This window comes from Hoplias malabaricus, chromosome 5 (assembly GCF_029633855.1).
Source record: "Hoplias malabaricus isolate fHopMal1 chromosome 5, fHopMal1.hap1, whole genome shotgun sequence".
NCBI classification, from domain to species: Eukaryota; Metazoa; Chordata; class Actinopteri; order Characiformes; family Erythrinidae; genus Hoplias; species Hoplias malabaricus.
In genome coordinates this window covers 13,719,001-13,742,362 of record NC_089804.1, presented here as the reverse complement: position 1 = coordinate 13,742,362, position 23,362 = coordinate 13,719,001, and the positions used below count along the sequence as shown (strand labels likewise).

General features: G+C 44.2%; 1 protein-coding gene across 1 annotated transcript; it reads left to right on the top strand.

Moving 5' to 3' along the window:
- The first annotated feature begins 6,226 nt into the window (after positions 1 to 6,226).
- Positions 6,227 to 22,307, top strand: LOC136697568 (retinoic acid-induced protein 2-like). The gene is made up of 2 exons (XM_066672768.1): positions 6,227 to 6,571; positions 19,582 to 22,307. The coding sequence occupies exon 2, from the start codon at positions 19,654 to 19,656 to the stop codon at positions 21,358 to 21,360; it is 1,707 nt and encodes a 568-aa protein (XP_066528865.1). The 5' UTR covers positions 6,227 to 6,571; positions 19,582 to 19,653; the 3' UTR covers positions 21,361 to 22,307.
- The last annotated feature ends 1,055 nt before the right edge of the window (positions 22,308 to 23,362 follow it).

Here is a 23,362-nt window from a genome sequence, read left to right as displayed (position 1 = left end):
TTAGCAGTAGCCACCAGAGGAGGGTTGCAATGTCCAGGTCTACCACTAGATGGCGAATTAGCACGTTCTATGATTTCAAATAACAACACGCATGTTGTGAATATGTTTTTATTTCAACCACAGCTTCGGTCTGGTCTGAGGTATCTGATATCTACAAACACAACAACAAACATGTATAAATATAAATATAGGAGGCCCAACAGAGGACCGTTACTATGTTTCTGTTCCTTTATATTACATATGAAAATAATGACGAAAAATGTGTGCTTTGGCAGTACTAATGTAGAAAAGAGGAAGTCCTGATTTGTAAGATTAATATCGCAAACAGTAGGGACATACTGCATCTGTCTGCAATATCACACACTGCGTAGTAAGTAGAGTACAGTGTACAAGTCAAAAGCCACCCATATAAAGCCATATATAATTTTCTGTTAAAATGGCCATCAATTGCAAAGTATTGGTCCAAGAAAAGCAATACACAATTTGAAACTCCTAACAATCACACACAGACCAACAAAACAGGCAAATAAATAGAGCTTAAGATCTAGAGAAAAAAGGAGATGCCATTGATCTCTGAACAAATGTCACAGAGTGTGTTTGAGAGTACTTCAGTGACAAAATGGCAAAAAAAAAAAAACAACTTCTAAGACTGAACATTGGAAATTTGGAAAATATTGCAGAAGATTTGTTTAAAGAGCTGAAAGTCTTTAAATGAGGAGTCTTCTGCAAGAAGTGGACACTGGTAAATCAAAGGTTGGACACAGAAGAGTGAAACAATGAAACGTTTCAGATTGTTTTTGGGGCGTGGGTTGTTGAAATGATTTTTTTAAACTAATGTTCTCATCCGTTTAAGATTAAGAGACTTTAATTCAGTAGATGGATCCCCTGCAATAATGTAATGAATGTCTACATTTACAAACACTGAACACTTTAAAACCTAATGATTCAAATGAATTCGAGTTGTGAATGAGAATTATTGTAGGTTTTGTGTGACGAAGGCTGTAACGTCATGATCTTAAGTTATATGAATGTCCTGTGTAGACTCAGGCATATGGCTTCCTATGGCTCTGATCAAGTTTTGACTGGACCTTGCTTTACCACAGCTCATAATGCAGGAAATTTATAACAAAAGGCCTTGAAAGAGAGTCCGTTATGTTGAAAGACAGTAAAAATAAAATGGGACTGCACTCATCCTACTATTAACAAATAGACATCAGTGTAATATCTGTGTAGAACTAGAACTTGAACTTCCAACAGGGAAAATCAAGAAAACATCTCATCAACTGTGAGTTCTGCACAGAAATCTGGGATTGGGTTGTAAACTGGGAGCTCAGCACATGACTCTGATCAATGTTGCTGCTCAAAATCTAAATTCAGAAGCGCAACTTTATTCTTTTAAATCACATTTGCTTTAAATTAGTCAACACTCACACACAGGAGTGGGGTAAGTCTATTACATTTACCACAAAGATCGTTTTTTTGAGAATGCTTTGCTAACTAAACCAGCCTGTTATTCCCGGTTTCTGGCTTTGTGCTTGTGAACAGAGAAAAAGAAGCAAAGAAAGCAGCCTTAATCACTTTCCTTTTCTTTTAGTACTCTGACTCGTGGAAATACAACAGAAATGTTTGGGTGAACTTTGATTCTCTCTGAGTGGGCTTTGTAGTGTCAGCTTGTTTCCTGACTAGCGTTATCAGCGGCCAGGGAGGCTCCAATCCAGGGCACACAAACAAAGTACAGTGCTGCTAAAAACAGTCAGCCACTTATCCCAAGCCCAGTTTGACCTGAAACCCTCTGACCCTCATAGAGACACATTCGAGTTCTCAGAACTTTGAGTACAAATGACATCTCATGAATTTACACATAGCCACGTAACCTAGCTAACATGCTAACTCTTGTGCTAACTTGTCTTTCCTTTCTGTCCACAGCTTACATCTGTGACTGTAGTTGGCCGCCATCTTCTTTTCAGTGTCTAAGGCAGTGTCACTGGAGATTAAAATTCTTGGAAGAGAATGCCAAATGCCAGTATCTGTTATGTTAGCTAACAGATGCCCACCTTGGCTAGCATCGTGCTGAGTGATGGAGGGGAGATGGACGGCCATGTTGCTCACACAGTGTGAGCAAGACCATTTATTCTCTCTCTTGTACCTCATGAGATTTTTCAACTTTGGCTAATCTTACCTTTAGTCATCATGTTTTTATCAAATTTAACCCTATTTTTCCCCATGTTTAGCTTATTGCCAATTTAATTTACTATCTTTGTCTCTTTCACTCAAACTATACTGTGACGCTGGGAGGATGAAGGCAAACAAAGGCTTTTCTAAGGTTTTTTGAATTGAAGTCACAGCACAGCTCAACGCTAATTGCCCCATTCTTCTACGTCAGCAAACAGATGCCTGTATTGTCCAGATAGGAGCAAAGGGAGGCCAGTTATGCTCTCTGGGATTTCTGGTCAGAGATGACTGAAGCTTACTACGAATCGATCTCCTGTCTCCTGATGTTATAACCAACAAATTGGCAGTCAGAAAAACAGGGGGTTAGGCTACTTTACCCATTCCTGGCTGATGGTTCTGACAACACGGCAGTTAAACAGGCACTACTGATCATAAAACAGGCACATCTGTTAATACCCCTTTAAAAAGCCATGTCTTTTGACAATATATTAATAAAATCCAGCTTTCATGACATGCAGCCTGTGGGTTTTCTGCTAGCTTTATTTTCACATCAGCAAACTTTCACCCTGTCCTATATTAGCTCACATTAACCCATTTCTGATGACAAGATAATATGGTAAACCCACAAAAAAAGTCATAAATGGACCTGTATAAGATATGTATGATATGATATCCTTGAGAACCAAACTGATGTTTACAGAGCTGTGTGTTTATTTACATATTCATTTTGCTGTTTATCAGAGTCTCCTCCCTCATAGGGGCTCACTAACAGTTACCCACTGGAGCTCCTCGGTCGCTGTGAAATATATCAGCCCCCTCCACTTGATCCATCAGTGAAAAGGGCCCACCGTGAGACACCTGCTGAATAAACACCTCAAATTTGAACGCAAGCCCCTTTCAGTGGCACTGCATATGGAGAGCATCTCTCTACCTTCCATCATGGAGGGATGGAAACTGGGATTGGGGGAGGGGGGTGACCTAAATTCACAGTGGTGGTTTTCTTTCTCAAAGACAGCGTCCTTTTAGCTTATGTTAGTCTGCTTGTGACAGGAGAAGATACAGGGTTTTTTTCCCCCTCTGACTCTTTCTTTGTCCTCCTCTGTTTTTTGCACTCCCTCTTTTTTCATGCTGTCATTCAGCCATGCTAATTTGGAGGACCTTCCTCTTTCATCTGCCTTTCTCCGACTCTCTCGCGTAGCTCTTGCTTTGTTCCCTCCAACGTGTGCTCATTATCCATCATATTTTGCTCATTTTCTCAGGCTACCACTTTATCTTCTAATTGCACACTCATAGCCTGTTTCTCTCTCTCTCTCTCTCTCGCTCTCTCTCTCACTCTCGCTCTCTCTCTCTCTCGCTCTCACTCTCTCTCTCTCTCTCACTCTCTCGCTCTCTCTCTCTCTCTCTCGCTCTCACTCTCTCGCTCTCTCACTCTCTCTCTCGCTCTCTCTCTCTCTCACTCTCTCTCGCTCTCTTTCTCACTTGCTCTCTCTCACTCTCTCTCTCTCTCTCTCTCTCACTCTCTTACTCTCTCTCTCTCACTCTCTCGCTCTCTCTCTCTCTCTCTCTCGCACTCTCTCGCTCTCTCACTCTCTCTCTCGCTCTCTCACTCTCTCTCTCGCTCTCTCTCACTCTCTCTCGCTCTCTCGCTCTCTCTCGCTCTCTCTCACTCTCTTTCTCTCTCTCGCTCTCTCACTCTCTCTCTCTCTCTTTCTCTCTCTCTCTCTCTCTTGCTTGCTCTCTCTCTCTCATTTTTCCCTTCATGAATATTTTCGTCATCATGTATCACAAACCCATTTCCTGTTCTGATATCTCTCTCTTACAAAATAGACACTGATTTCCTCTGTAAACCTAAATGCTTAATCCTTGACTGCCGAAGACGTAATAAATCAGATGTAAAATGCTCTAAGGTATTGGAAATGGCTGTCGAACATAATTCTGTGCCTTTCTCTCACTATGTATATGTGTGTGTGTGTGTGTGTGTGTGTGTATGGTGGTGGGGTGGTTACACTGGAGACCTGTAGGTCATTAAGGTCCATTCAGCATTTCTCCCCCAGTGGAACAATAGTGGAGTTGCTGCAGGCCTGGCCCCAGGCTGGCTGGTAGCGATAGGGCCTCCCTGGGGAAAAAGCTCCACGCCTGATAGGAGGCTCAATATACGACCTGATCCTGGACCCCCCCACCCTACCCCTCCACCGCCAGAGCCCCGACAGTAGTAACAGAGAGGGAGGGAGGGAGGGAGGGACAGATAGACATTAGTACAGAACTGCTCTCAGATCAGCAGCCAATAGCCCTGCATCCAAACTCATTCTTCCTACATGCTTTAATTCAGCAGTCCACAAAATGAGTGAATATCCCATAATTATACAATTATAACATGTTTTAACATATTTGCAATGCACAATATCCATCACATTTAATTTCAAATAGCAGAATAATAATTATTAGGACTGGTACTGTCAGATCTGCTGTAATACCAGGCTTTATCATAGGCCCCCTTCATGAGTAAGACACTAGAAAAGACTGTTCAAAAAAACCTAACAGCTTTTTACATGAAAATAGTGTTTTGTAGAAGTCCCAGTCAGGTTTTAAATTTACTTAAAGTCAATAGTCAATGATCTTAGACTCACTGCTGCTGCAAACAAGGTCTCAGTGCTCATTAAGTTAGATTTAAGTGTGGCCTTTGACACCATTGACCCCAGAGTCTTAGTAGATCGACGAGAGGACTGGGCTGCGCTCTCTGGATGTGTATTTAACTGGTTTTGCTCGTTACAGAGAGGCAATTTTATGAGATCGTGTTACAAAAAATATTCTATATCTTGTGGAAAGGCTGTCTCGGTCCAGTGAAACGCTGTGAGAAGCACGCTCCGTAGATCCCTCTTCACTTCAGCTTTTACTGGATTATTTTAAATAGATATTTTAATACTGTATTTGGTCATTCTGTGTCCTTTTAAATATTCCCTTTTATCCATTCTTTCTAATTACAACTTTGCTATTCTTTTATTCATATGATTTTCTCTGTTCTTCTTCCCCTTGATGATTGGCCTGTTTTGTCTGTTATAGTTAATATAATATTGTGCTTTTAAATCTAGTTATTTTTGGATTTTGTATTTTCTATCGGTTTAACTCTTTTTAAACATTTTATTGTAAAGCACTGAGCTGCATTCTTGATTCACGAAAGACGCTTTATAAATAAAGCTGTTTATTATGATTACTATTATTATTATTATTATTTAATGCAGTTTAATGGCTGAAATAAAATTTAGTTACAGCTTCACTGTGTAAGATTTGCTTGTTAAATTTGAAGTAAGTTGTATTACAGCATGTCCTCCTGCTGCTGAAAGTTGCCCTGTAAAGTCTGAAATATTTACTCAGCAGTCAGAGCTGTAAGGCTGGATTTGACTGTGTTCAGACCAATAAAAATGTTTGTGAATTAATGTCACATGCTTGGACTGATTACCCGAGGAGTGCTGAAAGTTGGTAAGTGGAAGGAGGAAGACGTTGCTGAATATGAACCTAAAGAAAGCAATATATATATATATCATTTCATACTTGACAAATTATGTTCGATAATTTTGTGCCAAGTCCATAATTTTAAGTCCAGAGTCTTCCCTGTGAATATTGTTTGAATACTCCCTCGGTGTGAAAATGCTCAGGGAAATGTGATGCAGCACATCACGTGTTACATAATACTGTTCTTCCACAAATTATGGTAATTACCCATTTCCACCAAAGAGGCCGCTATTCTCCAAACTTGCCAAGCTTACATTGTGCTTCTTTAAACATATATTCTTTATATATATATATGTGTGTGTATGTATTTAATTCAATTTCCACATGGGCAGGCTTGTGTTACCATAATACAATCATGATTAAAAAAATATTAGAAAATAGGGGCCATGTATGTACTTGTGTGAAGACAGAACGTGTCTCTCTCTCTCTCTCTCTCTCTCTCTCTCCTGACAGACTGCTGGAGAGAGCGAGTGGTGCGCGCGCAGCTCCGCTGTCACACGGCTCCATCCCTCCGTTTCTCCTCGGTTCCTGAGGCGGAGAGAGACACACACGGAGCGTCTGTCAGCGCCGAGGAGACACAGAGGCGACGGGAAGAAGACGTTAAAAAAAAAAACCCGCGACCTTCCTCCGTTCTAGAAACGTTTACTTCTAGAACCCTTTCTTTGAGAACGCTTCGTTTTGGAATGCCTCGCTCTAGAACGCGCGCGTGACCGACGAAGCGTCGACGTCCGAGAGGAGAAACGCGGCGCAGAGGGGCGAGAAAATCCTAATGTCTCCAAAGGCGACAGAAGCGACGGAAACATGAAATAATCCGTTGGTGAGGACAACGTCTCTCCGTGACTCTCGCTGTCCCTCTTCCTGCTCGACGACGACAGTGTTATTACCTCAGGTAAACGGTCATTTCCTCACATTTCCAGTCTCGGGGTTCGAGGGAGCCGAACGGGGCTTTAACGAAACATTTGTAGCGTGTGTTTATCGTGAATGAATTCGACTGTCGACTTAACCTCTTTTCTTCTGGTTCGGGCCTGTTTTAAATGGCCAGCCCTCTGCTGAACTGTGCATTCCACACTGTGTCCTGGGGCTAAAATCCCATGTTAATATCCGTTGGCCTCACAGGTGCCTTCTCTGGTCATTCGCCGTGGATTTAAGAGGGTTAGGGTCCGGCTGAAAGACAGGTTGCGTTTCCCGAAGCGACCGTTAACGGCACGCGCACAGGCGCCTCATTGATCTGTAAACGAGGCTTTTACGTTCACTGCGCCCAGTGAAGTCAGATTGACTGCTGCTTACATGTGCTAAAGACGGGGAGTGTAAAAGAGAAACGTTCCCACCGCACAGACACGCAGCGGCTTTATTAACGTAGAGGAGTCCCTTGTGTTTAGAGATGCTCGGGAATGGTGTGTGCTGCATCAACACAACAGGAGCCTTCGGGATATGGGGGGAATCGCTTTGGGAACGCGACGACTTCCAAATGCTCCAGCCATGCGCGGTCATAAGCGTGTAATGTGTTCTTAATGGACTGCCAGCAATTATGTCTAAAGGCCTGGGTTAAACATGATGGGCTCCATTTGCTGGTGAAAGACATCATCTGAAGGAGGGATGCCTGGCTGGATGGATGGAGGAGTTCTGCCATTTCCATTATGTCCTGCTTTAACACGAGACTAAGCCCAAAGGTAAACTGTATAGTGTTAACGTGGCTCTTTGCTAGCTCAGGAGACCTAATGTCCTCGACTTCCTTGTCCAAAATAGCATTTGACAATTAAAAGAAGCATTGGATAATAATAGCTGCTCAGGGTATCAGAGCTGAGCTGGTCCTCAGACGTTAGAGTTCATGTTTAGGTTCATTTCTTTAGCTCAGTTTCAGATAAACATCAGTTTTTATTATTATTATTATTATTATTATTATTATTTTGCAAAAACAGAGTATGATGTGTCACCCCAAGAGAACTCCTCTCAGAGAGAGACACGGGGCAGATCAGGAGAAGTGTTTGAGCAGCAGGAGCATCCTGTTTCTGATTAGTAAGAGAAAATACAGAGATTCTGCTCTAACCTGCTCTAATCAATGCATTCCCCCCAGCTTCATGACACAGCTTGAAAGACAGGAAGCTGTGCGGTTGAAGTAATGTCATGAGCAAGGTTTGGAAGGAATAACGGGTTGTTTGAAGCAGAGTCTAGAGCTACGCTAATGTTTCTGCAGGAGTCAGAAGGACCTCACTGTACTCGTCCACTCACGACTGGACCAAGAGGTCACAGGGTTAAGTGAGGCCTGTAGTAGCGAGTGACGTCCGGCTGGGCGTCTTCTTGAAGAGTTCAACACTGGACTGCTGTTCTCAGCTGGAGAACCCTCAGAGTGAGAAAGATTTTAGAAATGTATTTATTTTGGTCGGCGCACAACCAGTTATGTCTTTATTACGTGATGTTGACAGAAGGGCGGTGTTTACAGCGTTAATTATAATCCACAGCCTAGTCAACACCTTCCTCCTTGACCCTCAGTGTCATTTCCCACTTTGAACAGGATCAGGTGCTACCAGTAGCGATCGGTGTGGTGATGAAGGCTCAGAAACTTCATCTAGTTCAGCTATTATTCTCTCGTTTATTTTTATATCTACCTTTGATATTTTTATGCTTGTTCTCTGTGTGAAGAGTGGTAATGGGAAAAGGCTTAGCGACAGTGGGCTCTATCCCTTTAACACTTAAATAGTTCCTCAATCACGTTTTAGGTCTCAAGTCCCTCTCTGTCTTCTTTATTGCACTGAGGCTCACTGACTCTTGCTTTCAAAGGTTTTATTTATCTGTTTATTTGTATTTTTGGACTACATTTTTTCATAATAGTAATAATAATAAAAAAATGCCAAGTTAACATCAAAGGGCACGTTGTGGTTTTGATGACTGCCGAATTGTGGTGGAGATCGTATGAAGGGCTTTGCTTGTGTACAGCACCAAACAGGCTTCAGTGACGCAGGAACATGAAGGCTTCACCCGTGCTGACATTTTCATGCGTGTGATTTAGTGAGGGGGAATACAGAAGAGTGAATTGTCTGTGTGTTTACAAAGGAGCATGATTACAACGAGAGAGAGAGAGAGAGAGAGAGAGAGAGAGAGAGAGAGAGAGAGAGATAGTGGGACACAGACTGGGAGCAAAAGAGATGCTAAAACAATCCAAGAAAGCAGCCTACTGTAGAGCTGTTAACTGACAGCCCGTTGTGTTCGGTTAAAGGGTGATAAGGCTAAAAAGGCTAGGGCACACTCTCTGGATTCATCATAAAGGAAATCTGAACCAAAACAAAGGCCTCAGCCAAAAATGTCACAGAGGCGTTTTAACTCGCACACGGACCCTGGACTGCTGGCCTCTGTTGTGTTGTTGTGACGTCGTTCGTGCACAGCCCATTTCAGAAAGGAGGGGGGTGAAATGTGGAAGCTATTACAGTAGAGGGGGGTTTGGAAAGTGGATTGGTCTTCTCAGCTGGCACGCTTTTAATGTGCCATGGGCGCCAACACTGTGCCAAAGTTATCCATCATAAAGCCGCCTGGGCACTGAGCTCAGGGCTGAACTCCCCAAGCGATGTCAGTCACTTTCTGTTTTTTCGGCTTTCATCAGTCACCATTATACACCCATCCTCACACATTCACTCTTCATTTCCTTCACTTTTTGAGTGATCTTTTGAGTTATGTCTAATCAACTCTCGTAGATTAGATGCTGTCTGATCTGATTCTGATTCTGGTTGTGTATCAGAGAATGTGGGTTAGACTGGCTGAAGGTGGACAATGGAAAGTTAAGTCTTATGGATCTCAGGATAATGATGTCTGAGACCAGGGACTAAAATGATTTCATGGGCCTCATATTTGTGTTTTCATTGTGTCTGCCTTTGGTGTCCTCTCTCTGATTGCTCTGTATGTGCTTATTTGTTTGTCTAATATTACTCTTACAAAACCGAGACTACCCTACATTCGTTTGTCACTGTGGTGGGACCCTACGTCTTAATCCCTTTAATTTAGGAACATAATTTCAGACATATTTTATTTTAGTTGTAGATTTTGAAGGTAAATTGATTTCAAAAATCCCGGTCCAACTCCTCTTTTATTTGTTTTCCTTTTTAAAGCTTCTGTTATGAAAAGTCTATGAAATAGACTCTATTTTTGTCTATTTTTAATTTACTACATCATGAACACAGCAGGGGGCGGCACGGTGGAGCAGCAGGTGGTGTCGCAGTCACACAGCTCCAGGGGCCTGGAGGTTGTGGGTTCGATTCTTGCTCTGGGTGACTGTCTGTGAGGAATTGGTGTGTTCTCCCTGTGTCTGCGTGGGTATCCTCCGGGTGACTGTCTGCAAGGAATTGGTGTGTTTTCTCTGTGTCTGCGTGGGTTTTCTCCGGGTGACTATCTGTGAGTGTGGTGTGTTCTCTCTGTGTCTGCGTGGGTTTCCTCCGGGTGCTCCAGTTTCCTCCCACAGTCCACAAACACACGTTGGTAGATGGATTGACGACTCAAAAGTGTCCTTAGGTGTGAATGTGTGTGTGTGTTGCCCTGTGAAGGACTGGCGCCCCCTCCAGGGTGTATTCCCGCCTTGCGCCCAATGATTCCAGGTAGGCTCTGGACCCACCGTGACTTGATAACTGAACTGGATAAGCACTTAAAGATAATGAATGAATGAATGAACACAGCAGCTGTCCTTCACATTGTGTGCTAATTTACTCAGAATAAAATCTTTTCACTGAAAAGTTCTGTCTTAGTTCTGCTGCTTTTTCTATTTTTAAAATCTCAATAATCTTAATAAACGTATACAGTGATGTTGAGGTCTATGGTCTGTCTGAAATGTGTGCTGATAAACTCATATTATTTAGACAGTGGCCATTTTAACTGGAAATGAAATAAACGAAATGGATTCTACATGTACGCATCAAATGAACATATGATGACATTCCCTAAACCTTTTGATATTATCTTCAGTAAATGCTTGACTAAGCCCTGCATTTCTGTCCAGACCAGTGATTAAATGTTGCGGTGTCTTATGTTTCTGTGGAGATGTACTCAATCGTTGTTAATTATCAGTGTTTCCTGTATCTATTCCATTGTATAAATCCCACCCTCGTGTTGCACTTTGACCCTGTTGTCATAACAGCAGGGTCGAGTTTCGGAGCTGGAGGAGCGTTTAGCGGTAATGATAACGGATGTGTATGGATGGTCTGTCTGCTCTTGCTCTGTCGTATCTGAGATCACATTACCTCATATTTAATTAAAGCTTCCCTCCTCTGGAGCTTATTTATAGCAAGCGGCCCCGCCACCACAGGCCTCATTGGGGACAAGCGTGATCAGAGTCTTCAGTGTGTGATCTCAGAGCAGCTGAATGAGCAGTCAGTGTGTGTGTGTGTGTTCTCATGTGTGATAACTTAGGGAAGATTTCTGAATGAGGGTGAAGGATTCTGAATGTAGATCTTCCAACGTTGAGGAGCTGAACGTGGGAGGGCAGTGATAGGGTCATGCTGGGAACTGAGGTCATATTGACTCCATTTTTGGTCAGCAAGGTCAGAGGTCATTACTAGTTAGTATTCTGCTCACGGAGAGTAAGAGGTGACTTCATGATGATGCATTTTCCAATGAGACCCTGAAACATTGCCCCCTCTGTTTCTCTGTGCTAAATGTGCTGAGGCTATAATCTTTAACTGTTAATATATGCAAGCAACTGTGTTTATAAGGTTTAGTCAGTGCTGTATTTACAAGGACCGGCACGGTGGCGCAGCAGGTAGGGACCCTGTGGGTTCAAGCCCCGCTCTGGGTGACTGTGAGGAATTTGGGCTGAATTTGGTTTCCTCCCATGATCCCACGGTGTGCCACCTCCTTCCAGGGTGTGCTCCTGTCTTGTGCCCAGGGATTTTGGGTAGTCTCCGAACCCACTGCAACTCTGGACTGGATAAGCGGTTACAGACGATGAATGAATGTGTTTATAAGGTGTGTTCGGTACTGTGTTTATAAGGCGTAGTCAGTACTTTGAGTAGGCCTGTACCTCATCTTTGTATGGCAGTCTGTCCAAGCTGTTGTCATTTTGACATAATTGAATACCTCCTTCAATTTCTGCCTCACTAGAAATCCAACCCAGTATTGTTGTCTAAAGCAGTAACAGAGCTTTTGATGACGTGTGCGCAAACGCGTGTGTGTGTATATATATATATATATATAGTCTTCTGGTCAATGAAATGTCTATGACAACCTGAAAAAATGAGTTTGGGGTCATGTCAGCCATAAACCATGTGGTTCTGTGTGTGTTTCAGTGTATTGTTTATTTTTTCTTCAGCAGTGTGTGTCTCTGTGCTTGCCTCGCTCTTTATCTCAGGGACAGACCTTGCAGGCCGTGGCTCCGCTTTGCTGAGCTGTGTGCAGATCTACTGCTGAGGCCTTGAGCTCCAGACAAATAGGCCATTCAGCAGCTAGATAAGATCCCTGCGTGTGCAGCGCCAGTCTGGGTTTGGCCTGCTGATGGGGTTGGAGCCTGGAGGAGATGCTCAAGGCTGTCTGACGACAGTGTTCAGAGCTGAGGAGATGATACATTTAGACGTAGTCAAGACGAGTAGAAGCAGAGTACTCAAAGACAGCACTTTCCTCTCAGTCACTGCTTGGTGCTTGTACTCAGAGCAAGCCCCTGTCTGCTGGATCTGCAGTTCTGGAATAATTCTCATGGGGGACATCGCTGAAGGCAAGCAGCATGTTCAGCTGAACTTAAATGTCCCCTCGTTCAGAAATGCTCTGAGTTGAAGGAAAGGTCACATAGCTTAGGCTAATGCTAGCCTGATGACTTTCCCTGAGCCTGGTCTGTGTCTAGCTGTGCACGGAGAGAATCATCTGTAAAAGAGTTCCATGTTGAAGGGAATACACTGGGCAAACAGCAGAATGTCCTATGGATATCTAAATTAGAAACTTGTTTACATCATCTGCCCTTTATTTTGGTAAAGAAATTTCTCCCAGGACAGAAATAAACTATGCCTTTGTTGAGGGACACGCTGACACAAGCCGCCAGTGAGAAATGACATTACCCATGCAGCTATTAGGCCAATTACCTCCTTAAGACTTCATGGCCCATTTATATGAATTATATGATTCATATTGATCATGTTGCCATTACATTTAATGACATGCTTTTTATCTTCGGACCACTGCTAAGGGTGTATTCAGCCATAACCAAACCCAGATACAGTTCCTGGATTAACTTGATTTAAAAAAAACATCAGTTGATGTCAGGAACGCGGGGGCTGGGTTGACTGACGGGAGGCGGACGCACTTGCTAATAACACAGACTTATTTAAACAAAAGATAACAAAACAAAGACAGACTTGGATCACACAACAGCATACTTAGACAAAGAAAGACCTAGACAGGGAGACTTGGACAGAAAGACTTAAACAGAGACCTAGACTAAAGAAACAGACACAGACTAAACCTAAACAGAGGGAACTAGACAGATAGAGAAAGAGACAAACCTAGACAAAGAGAGCTTATACAGAGACCTGAACAGAGAGAGCTAATAGACTACAGACAGAAACCACAAAAGTACACAAAGCACAGGAAAGCAAACATTCACAGACCAGAGAAACAAACTAGAGAGACACAAACCAACTTGATAGAGAGGAGGCTGAGGGACAGACAAGACGAACAGACAAGTGAATGTGGAATGTCCAACAAAGAAAGAGGAACACAAACGAATTTAAATATACAACACAGACAAGGGACACCTGGAACAGATAACGAGTGGGCGGGATTACAAAGGAGAAACTGACGAGGAGGCGGAACAAAGGCGGGACATGGGCGGAGACATGGACAGTAACAAACAGAGCCATGTGCTAACTGAGCACACGGTGGGGAAAACAGACACGACAGGACAAGGGCGTGACAGTTGAAATTAAACGTTGATACACTGGCGGTGATTACCTGGTATTGGTTTGATGATGCCTCATATGAAATTCTGTCTGTTGGATGCACTCATCTTTATGCATTTGTAGATATTTTAAAGGCTAGTTTACCCTTTTCTTCTTACTTTCCTGTGAATTATAGGATACAATACAAGGGTCTTTTATTTGTTCATTTGAGCAATGAACGGTGGAGACTGTAGACATAGGTTTGTGATTTTTTTAGGTTTGTATTGTCTTTTATGTGATGTTTTAAATGTACAACACTTTGGTCAACGCAAGTTGTTTAAAAATGCTTTATAAATAAAATTTATTCACTTTACTTACTTACTTTCCATAAAATCCTAGGTACGTTTTCCAAAATTATACAGTAATAGGTAAAACAGTAACGCTGAAAAAGACTTGAAGCTCAATCCATAATATCGATACCTTCCGCACTACCCCTGCAGTGCTGTGGTAATTAGAATAATTGGTCCGTAATGCTCTGAGGTAAAATAATAACTGTACACATTTCAAATGGGTTTGAGTGCAGTAACTGAATAAAAATCCTGGTTAGAAATGGCTGTTCCGTTAGATAACGACATGCTTATTTACTTACTCTGCCTTGAGCATCACTCTCATCCTCCAGAATGAAATATGCAATACGTAACCATAGCAACGAGGATTTCGAGAAAGGATGTTGAGATCTATTGGGCGTGAGGAGAAGCCTGAGTTATGATAATGAAGGTTCAGAGCGAGTATGATCTTAATCATGTCCAGGGGTCCTCCCTTTGGAGCGAGCATTACAGTTAAGTGCCTTTCTCACATGATGGTGAGCAGGGAGAGGGGGAGCAGTGAGGCATGAAGTGCACCAGCTCAGTGCTGTGCAGAGAGGGCAGTTACACTGATGTCCAGCCAGCTGACACAGATAAAAACCTACAACAAAGCCTGGACTCGCTGACCCTGGTCCAGTCCTGCTGTAGCCACTGTGTAATGATTAACTCACTGGTAAAACACTCTCTCTGTGAACATCTCAGTGCTGGAGGCTTGTCATTAAAACTCATTGGGAATTTGTGGTTTGTAAGGAAGAGGTTGTGTGTATGTATAGTATGTCCTGCATGTTGATACCCCAGGCCATGAGTAGACACCCCCATTGAATAAGTGACTGTAAATACATGCACTCAGTCAGGGAGAGAGGCTACACCGGGACTCTATCTATCTATTTATCTATCTATCTCTCAGTCACTGGGTCTGTAATCTATTGCTGATGTAACCTTTATGGCAATGTGGATCGTGGACGGTGCCGCCTCAACACATGCATTCTGTTTATAAATGTTGTTTAATGCTGTTGATATGCTGTGATTCTGTGGGTTGGCTTTTTATAATCGTGAAGTCAACATGTGGTAAACAGAATATTGAAATCACCCAGCAATCTTCACAACACAATTAGTTTAAATAAGCAGTCAAACCGCCGTCGCAAGCTACTCTGTCTGCTCTTTATAGCGTTAGCCATTTTAGCTATTTTGAGGCAATAAAGGTGTTGGTCATGTTTTCATTCAGCCATGTCTCAGTAAAAACAACAGCGCTGTAATCCCTCAGACTTCACCGAGATGCCCTACAGTTTACTGTGCAGTGAGTGAACATTAGTCAGTATGATCACTGCAGTTGCTGGCTTGTTTGAGTTAGCATTGAGTCAAGCCTGCACTCCTCTGCGCTTGCCCCGCCCTGTCACACTGCTTTATTTTCAGTGTCATTTCCAGGCAAAGCTGTGGTCTCACTAGGGCCTGCTGGGTGTAACAAACCAGCTCCCCCTAGCCAGAGATTAATGTGACAGCATTCACACCCCTTCACCCCATATTTGATCCACAAAAGTATGTGGAGAATCAGCTGTAACAGTCTATTGTTTGCACTTTCAACAATTTATTTTGTCACGTCTTGCCACACAATACACCTCCACTCTAATTATGAAGCATGAAAGATAAAAGGAAGATACCGGGTTTTGTTATGACGCTTATATAAATATCACTCATATTTTTTGTCACTCATGATGATTAATTTAATGTTCGAAATTGTTGCTAACCAAGAAAACTGTTCACCGTTCACACAAAGTGTTAAGGTGCTGTATTCAGTGTTATTGTTGATAATGTTGTGTATTTTTCTGCCACAGATCTGGTCTGAACTGTGAGAAGTTCAGCGGTGGTGTAGTGATAGATCAAAGGCTGATTACTGAGCTCCTGCTCCAATCCTCCCTCCATCAGTGAGGCAATGGGGGGCACAAAATGGCTGCATGAGCAGCCACCACCGGAGATGGATTTATTAGCCTGGCGTTGGCATGACAACAGGGCCTGTAGATGGGACAGAAAATTGTTGCTAAATTGTTACATCTGTTGTTCCATTTTCTCGTTCTGTGTCAGAGCTGCCGTGTCTGCTCTGATTGTTCATTTAACGCCTTCTCACACAGAAGCATGAGGAACAGGAGGCGTCCGTTTAAAACCTTTCAGGTGACGTTTATTTTGAAGATTATGAACAAAAGTAAATTTGTATATTTTTTGTTTACCTCTTGAATTAAATGTTAATTTTAAAAGGATCCTGAATTAAAAAAGGGTCACTCATAATTAAGAACTGTTGTATTTACCAGAGGGAGTGAAGAATTAGTAAATATTTAGTTGGTTGGTTGAACTGGTAGAACTCTGGATAACACGAGCAGTAAAAGTGAACATAACAGTGAAGATTAATGTTGATTTGGCAGCAGTAGGTGTCTGATGTTATGCTGTGTGTGAGCTCTACACAGAATTCTTGAAGGAATCCATCTATCCACCACTGTAATTTTACTAGAGAGCCCAGCTGGATTACAGCTTCATCTGAGATAAATCATTCAGAACGCTGGCGACCCTTGTTGCCGTTCCAACCCTGGATTATAATTTATTCTCTTATTTTCTAGGTTTCATGATTTATTTTCTCAGTTTTTTGGCAGCACTTTTCCCCAGAGTTGACACTCATAAAGTGAGCTTCACGAGCTCGGTGTAGCATTTGAAGCATGTGTTTGTTTTACGAAGCCTTAAACAAACGCGTCAGTTCAGGCCGCGCTCCTGATGACGTCATGTTGCGATTTTGGCCGGACAGCCTCGGGACCGAGACTGATGGTAAATTAAAGACAGGCTGCTGAGCAGACAGCCGGCGGAATGAAAAGAGCTGAAGTGAAGTATGCGGGGAGAGTTTTAAAACTCTGTATTGTTTGCTAGAACACACGGACCTCTTGAGTTTCACGGTGTGCGCCGTTAGGAATTTGGGAAATGTTTCGTAATGACTTTGATTTATAATTCTGGAAATGTTAAAAAGACGTACGAAGGCACAGAAACGGTTTCTTTGACCCGGCTGTTAAAACTCAGCAGGCCCAGCTTGGCAGACTCCGTTTAAGCGCTGTCCTGAGTAGAAGTGTTTTCAGTGGGGAATCATTGCTGACGGAGAAATGTCGCCCTGGATGAGGCCGGAGAAAGGTCCTGAATGTTTTTAGTGGACCTTTGGAGAGCTGTTTTACATTGAGGAAATTCTAAAATGCCCTGAAATAATTGATTTATCCATTGCAAATGTTAAGGCAATTTGCGTGTTCAACCTGCGCACAGCTATGTCAGATATATGACCATGTACTTGTCATGATTAATGTCGGAGCTCCATATTTTCCTTTGCTTTTTTTCCATTGTGAGTTCCAGAACCTGGAAAATGTACCCTACAGAGCTGAGGTTAACGTCATTTTCAGTCTTCAGAGCTCAAGGGCCGTACAGCAGTGAAGGAGGTCACTGTGCTGTAATGAAATGTTTCCCTGTTAAGCAGCTACTGTCCTGAGCTTGACCTTTTCTAACCGGGGGCTTAAGCAAGGGGTGGGGTGGGGGAGGAGCGACAGACGGAGAGAAAGAGAGCGAGCGATACGTGACTGGGAATATTCAGTCAGTGCGAGAAAAAAGGATGGAAAGAAACAGACGAATAGAGGTAGAACAATAGGAAGCAGAAAGGAGGGTGAGATCAGAGTGAGGCCGCTGTGCTGGTTGTAATTGGTAAGAAGGGAGTAGGCTGAGATTAGCGTTCCCTTATCACAGTTTCCTTCTGTCTGTTCTTGTAAAAGCTTGGCTTCTTAACACACAGGTGGCTCTGATACTCACTGTGGGACCAGCACTAATCCAGACAGCAGATTCCTTCTGTTTATCAACAGAGTAGACACTGCTTTCAGGAGCTTTTATTTTTAGCTGCGAAGAACCTCGTGGAACTGGCTTGGAACTCACTCAGTCACTAAGTCTAAGGATTGGCCACTATTACTCTCATACATTTTGGAACTGCTCCACATGGTAGTGCTCTACAGTTCTTTGGGTCAAAGACATTGTGTTTCAATAAGGAAACTATTCATTCATTCATTCATTCATTCATTATCTGTAACCCTTATCCAATTCAGGGTCTCGGTGGGTCCAGAGCCTACCTGGAATCATTGGGCGCAAGGTGGGAACACACCCTGGAGGGGGCGCCAGTCCTTCACAGGGCAACACACACACACATTCACACCTACGGACACTTTTGAGTCGCCAATCCACCTGCAACGTGTGTTTTTGGACTGTGGGAGGAAACCGGAGCACCCGGAGGAAACCCACACAGACACAGAGCAAACACACCACACTCCTCACAGACATTCACCCGGAGGAAACCCACGCAGACACAGGGAGAACACACCACACTCCTCACAGACATTCACCCGGAGGAAACCCACGCAGACACAGGGAGAACACACCACACTCCTCACAGACATTCACCCGGAGGAAACCCACACAGACCCAGAGAGAACACACCACACTCCTCACAGACAGTCACCGGGAGCGGGAATTGAACCCACAATCTCCAGGCCCCTGGAACTGTGTGACTGCGACACTACCTGCTGCGCCACCATGTTGCCCATAAGGAAACTATATAGATATTAAAGAACATAGTTTTATTACAGCAGTAAATGCATGTACTACAGTTGTATAAATAGTAAGTCTGTCAGCACCAGGAATACGTACCAAGAAAATATAACGATATGAAGAAAACAGAAATCTGTGGAGGCGGGTTTCTAATAAAAGTTTATAGCGTGTTTGTTTTAAATCATCATCATCGTCTGAAATGTGGAAAAGGGTAAATACTTGAGTCTTACATCTCTTTAAATCATACTTGTTTTTACTTTTGCTGATGATTACATTGTTACATAAAATCTACACAGCAATGTGCAGAAGTCACTGGATGCTTTATAGGTTTTTAATGCTCCAGGAATTTGACACACTGCAGTGTTTGTGTGTCTTACCCGCTGTGTCTTTAACCTCTCGTTCTTTATTTCACACTCCCTCCGTGTCTCCCCCTCTCTCTCTCTCTCTCACTGTTCTTTTCGAACCCCTCCTTTTTTCTGCCATGTCTCCCTCCCTCCTTCTCTCTCTCTCTCTCTCTCTCCCATTCACTCCTCTTCCCCTCGTCTCTGTTTCTTTGCGCCTGCCAAAGGGAGGTTTAGTTTAGAGTGCTGCCAGCATTTTGTGTAATAAACTCCACACTGAGGCTGGCTCATAAACAAATAAACCGAGGCTCTCTTCAAGTTAATTTCATCAAATTCCTCCCTCTCTCTTCCCTCCCAGGCAATTGAAGCCATTCCTCTCAGCGAGGCATTCCTCATCTGTTTAGACTCTCCCTGGGAGCTCTCGCCTCTCTGTTGTGTGCAGTATGATTGTCTATGATTCAACTCCCTGCCATGGCATTATCGCACTTCCACAGCTCTCTGCAGCAAAGACGCACACTCCTTCACTTCTGGCAGAGAAATACATTACGCTCTGGTTATTGTGTTTGTTTTGCTAATTTTTATAGGAATTCTCAACATTCCCTGATTTATGTCTTCGCTAATAATGTAATATGTGTCTTATATCATTTCAGAGGTAATGTAGTTCCTGTTGTGTCAGCGACAGTATTTTAGAAGCTTTTTAAATGCTAACCGCTAATGCTAATTTTCTCCCCCTTTCATTTACAGGACCTCAGAAGGTTTGCTGGAATAAGAAAAAGAGGTATGACGTCCTGAAGAGGCTCGTATTAGAAAGAGGAGATGGAGGACTCAGTACCGTACAAGGACACAATACCGGGAGACATGGCAAACCCTCAGGAGGTCTGCAACAGCTCCATAAGCGGAAATGATGGTGTTGGTAAGCTTGAGAGCGAGACCACCCCAATAATCCCAAGTGAGACATGGAACGTCACCTCCCCCACCATCACAAAGAGGTCTCTCTCCCCTCTGTTGACAATCCAGGCCACTCCCGTTGTGGCCCCAAACACAGAAACTTCTGGAGGTGTCGCTCTTAAAGTGGCAACCACAGTCCTTCAACCCATCTGCTTGGGGGAGAGTCCAGTTGTGCTGCCTATTCTAGCGGGCACAGCAGCATCTCAAGTGGGACAGACCGGGACCACGCCATACCTGATGACTAGCCAGGGTCCCCTGTCCCTTCCTCTAGTTTTAGAACAGCAGGTGTTACAACACCTGAACCCGCAGCTGCTCCAGCAGGCGGCCACCTGCCCCGCCATCTCACTACAGAGCAACGTGTTGTGCCAGAACCCTTCTCTTGCTCTTGGGCCTCCTCCTGCTTTGGACCAGAAGGGGGCCGGTCCAGTACTGGACGCCAGTCTGCTGACCCTTCTCCAGAATCCTAACTTCACTGCCATCTTGCAGGACCTCTTTCCAGGCCAAGGAAATACCTCACCCACTTGTCATTCATCATCCTCATCGTCGCAGACGGACCCCTTCTCTTCCAATTTCCTTCCCACTCCCCCACTTTCACATCCCTATAGCTCTCCACTCGTACCCCTGGTGCCTCCAGCCACCCTGCTGGTCCCCTATCCAGTCGTCATTCCCCTTCCAGTGCCTCTGCCAATCCCTATTCCCATTCCTGTCCCGGTCTCCTGCAGAGACGCCAAAGTCGAGACTGTGCCCCCCAAATCCACTTGCTCTTTGACTAAGAGCACTCAGACATCCACTCACGACTTCCCTTCTACGGTGACGTCTAACAAGGACAAAGCAGTGCCCCCCCCAGCCTCCTCTGTGGTGACAGAAGGGGAAGTGCTGGACTTGTCTCTCAAGGTCCCCCAACCTCAACCACAGCACAGTGACAGTTCATTGCAGATCCAACAGGTTCAGCAAGACAGTGCGCTCGACCTCTCTGTACCCAGTGAGAGAAAGTCCTGTATCCAGTCCTCGTGTAGTGTCTATGGCTCTCCATCACACGACCAAGAGAGAGCCTCTATCTCCGGGGAGGATGCCAATAACAGAACTTTAGCTCTGGGGGTCTTGCGGCCGGTCGACTGCACTCCCAAACTAGACTCCAAGCTGCTGAGTGGTTTAGCATCTTTGGAGTTTAGCCGACAGCACAAGTGGGTGATGGACAACGGAGGCAGTGCTTCAGTTACCAGTTCAGTCCATGATGCCGCCCTGGCCAGCAGCGGCAACATTGAAATCGTCAGCACTTCGCAGACGGCCAAGGTCATTGTGTCCGTGAAGGATGCCATGCCCGCCATTTTCTGTGGCAAACTAAAAGGCCTGTCAGGAGTCTCCACAAAGAACTTCTCTATCAAATGTGACGCCAGCCAAGGGGGATACGCTGCTCTGCCCAGGGCCCCCGGGGAGCAGCGGGGAGACCCCAATGACCCACTTAAAAAAATCCCTAAAAATCGAGCCATCAAATTGAAGAAAGTCAGCTCCCAGGAAATACACATTCTGCCCATTAAGAAGCAGCGGCTGGCCGCCTTTCTGCCCCGGAAATAACCCGCCCTGGTATGGAGAGTGAGGACGGGGGGAGTACCTGAGTTTGCAGACAGAAAGAAAGAAATACAGTGCATGTGAAAAGCTAGAGTTGGAGGAAGAGCGAGAAAGGAAAAAGAGTAGGGAGGGAGCTAGGGTTTGTTGATGCTAGAGGCATTCCTGGCTTCTAGACAAGAGACCTAGACACACTCCGAACTGTCCAGACAATTTAGGGCAATGCTGGCTGCCTCTGGACGGCTTGTTGGCATTTGATCCGTTCATTATAAAGCAATCAGAGATTCCTTAAGTGACTGAGTCAACAGGATATATACCGCTTCGAATACGAGGAGCTGAATATGACAGACTGCGAAGCTACTGTATGAATCCGCTGCATTTCCACATTTCATTTCCCTTTCAAACGCCTTCCCCTCTGTCTTGGATATGCATTTGGAATTCGGTCACACATCTTCATGAATTATTCATAAGTCTTCTCTAATCTAAATGGTCATTAATATGCATAAGCCCAGTTCTGAGACTTTGCCAGCTGCCAGAAAGAGATCAGTCCTGGATTCCTCATGGAAACACGATGTGCGGAACCGACAGGGAGAGAGAGAGAGGGAGACGTCTGTACGTTCAGCTCACGCCAAATGCTCCTTGTCCATCCTGTCACTCATTAGTTCGCTGTTTGCTTTCGCACAGAATGTTCCTCAGCTGTTGTTTTGAACTGAACTTCATGAGAGCAGATCTCTGTATTCACTCTTGGGCAGTGTGTGACCCCTGCGCTGTCCCCTTCAGCAGGTAATCGCTGTATTAATCAGTGGATCAGCCAAGCGGAGCATCCTCTTTGATGGGGGTTGGGCTGGCGGTTAGCGCAGCAGGCTAATAATGACTTGGCAAAGAGCAGGCCTCTGTTTCATTAACTTTGATGATCGCCGGAAATGGTTGTCAGTGGCAACAAAGCACAGTCTTCATCCCTCTTCTTTCTAGGGGTGGGGGGGAGGGCAGATTGGGGGGGGGGACACTGCCCACGCTGTCCGAATTAAAACAAAATAATCACCAGGGGGCGGTTCGAAAGCTGATTAAACGCTTTATCGATGCTCTTTGTTTGGGGCTCGTCTTTTTGTTTCAGAACAGCCCTCAGACATTAGAAACCCAGGCAACACCAGCTTTACGCACATGTTCAGGCATTTCAGCTTCACAGGCTCCTGGATTATTACAGAGGCCTACAATTTGTTGAGGTAGGGTTCTCAGAAAAGAAAATCTATTAACACAGCAGCCGACACTGTTTCAGATTGCCCCCCACGCCCCGCTCTTTAGGCCAAGCGTTCGAGGCCTTCTCCTCAGCCCTCCTGGCTCTGGACCTGGGCTTCTTTCCCAGAGATTAGTGGTTAAGAGAGGAAAATTTTATCTTCCCGTCTTTTTTTCAACCCCGTTTGGTTTTGCCCCTCAGCGTCAGCCGAGTAACGCAGTGTAACAGTGAATTAATAGCAGTGTGTTATGACCGTGCGTCTGTCTGTGATCCTGTAATTAGTGGAGTCCCAATTTCAAGCCAACATTTTTTTTTCAGTTTGTTTACAAACTATCATCTGTCGTGCTCCTCCATGTTTTCACTGATTAAGCACTGTTTCTTCACTCGGAAAATGTTTGTGTGTGTGTTTGTGTTAATGAAGCAAAGTATGTGTGTCTCAGTCTGGCTTTGCTACTCTAAAATGAACTTGAATTCACTTTACAGAGGACTGTGTTCCCTTCTCCCATTAAAGCAATACCTAATCTCTGTCGGCTGCGTCTGGAGGTAGATTACCATCACTTAAGAATTATTTAAGAATATTTACGTAGGCTAAGGTCTCTTCAGGGGGCTCAGGACCAGATTCATACCGAGTAGCACACGCATGTACCATCAGTAACTTTCAGTTCTGTGGGTTTTCTGCTCATTTCTCGGAGCAGGGACACGGTGAGGTTCCTCTCCTGATAATCAGGTGTATTGATAGAGATGTAGTTGCTGGAGATTATTATTTTGAGAGTCTGT

Coding starts and splice junctions, on each gene's coding strand:
- LOC136697568 (XM_066672768.1), top strand. CDS start 19,654: ATGGAGGACTCAGTACCGTACAAGGACACAATACCGGGAGACATGGCA.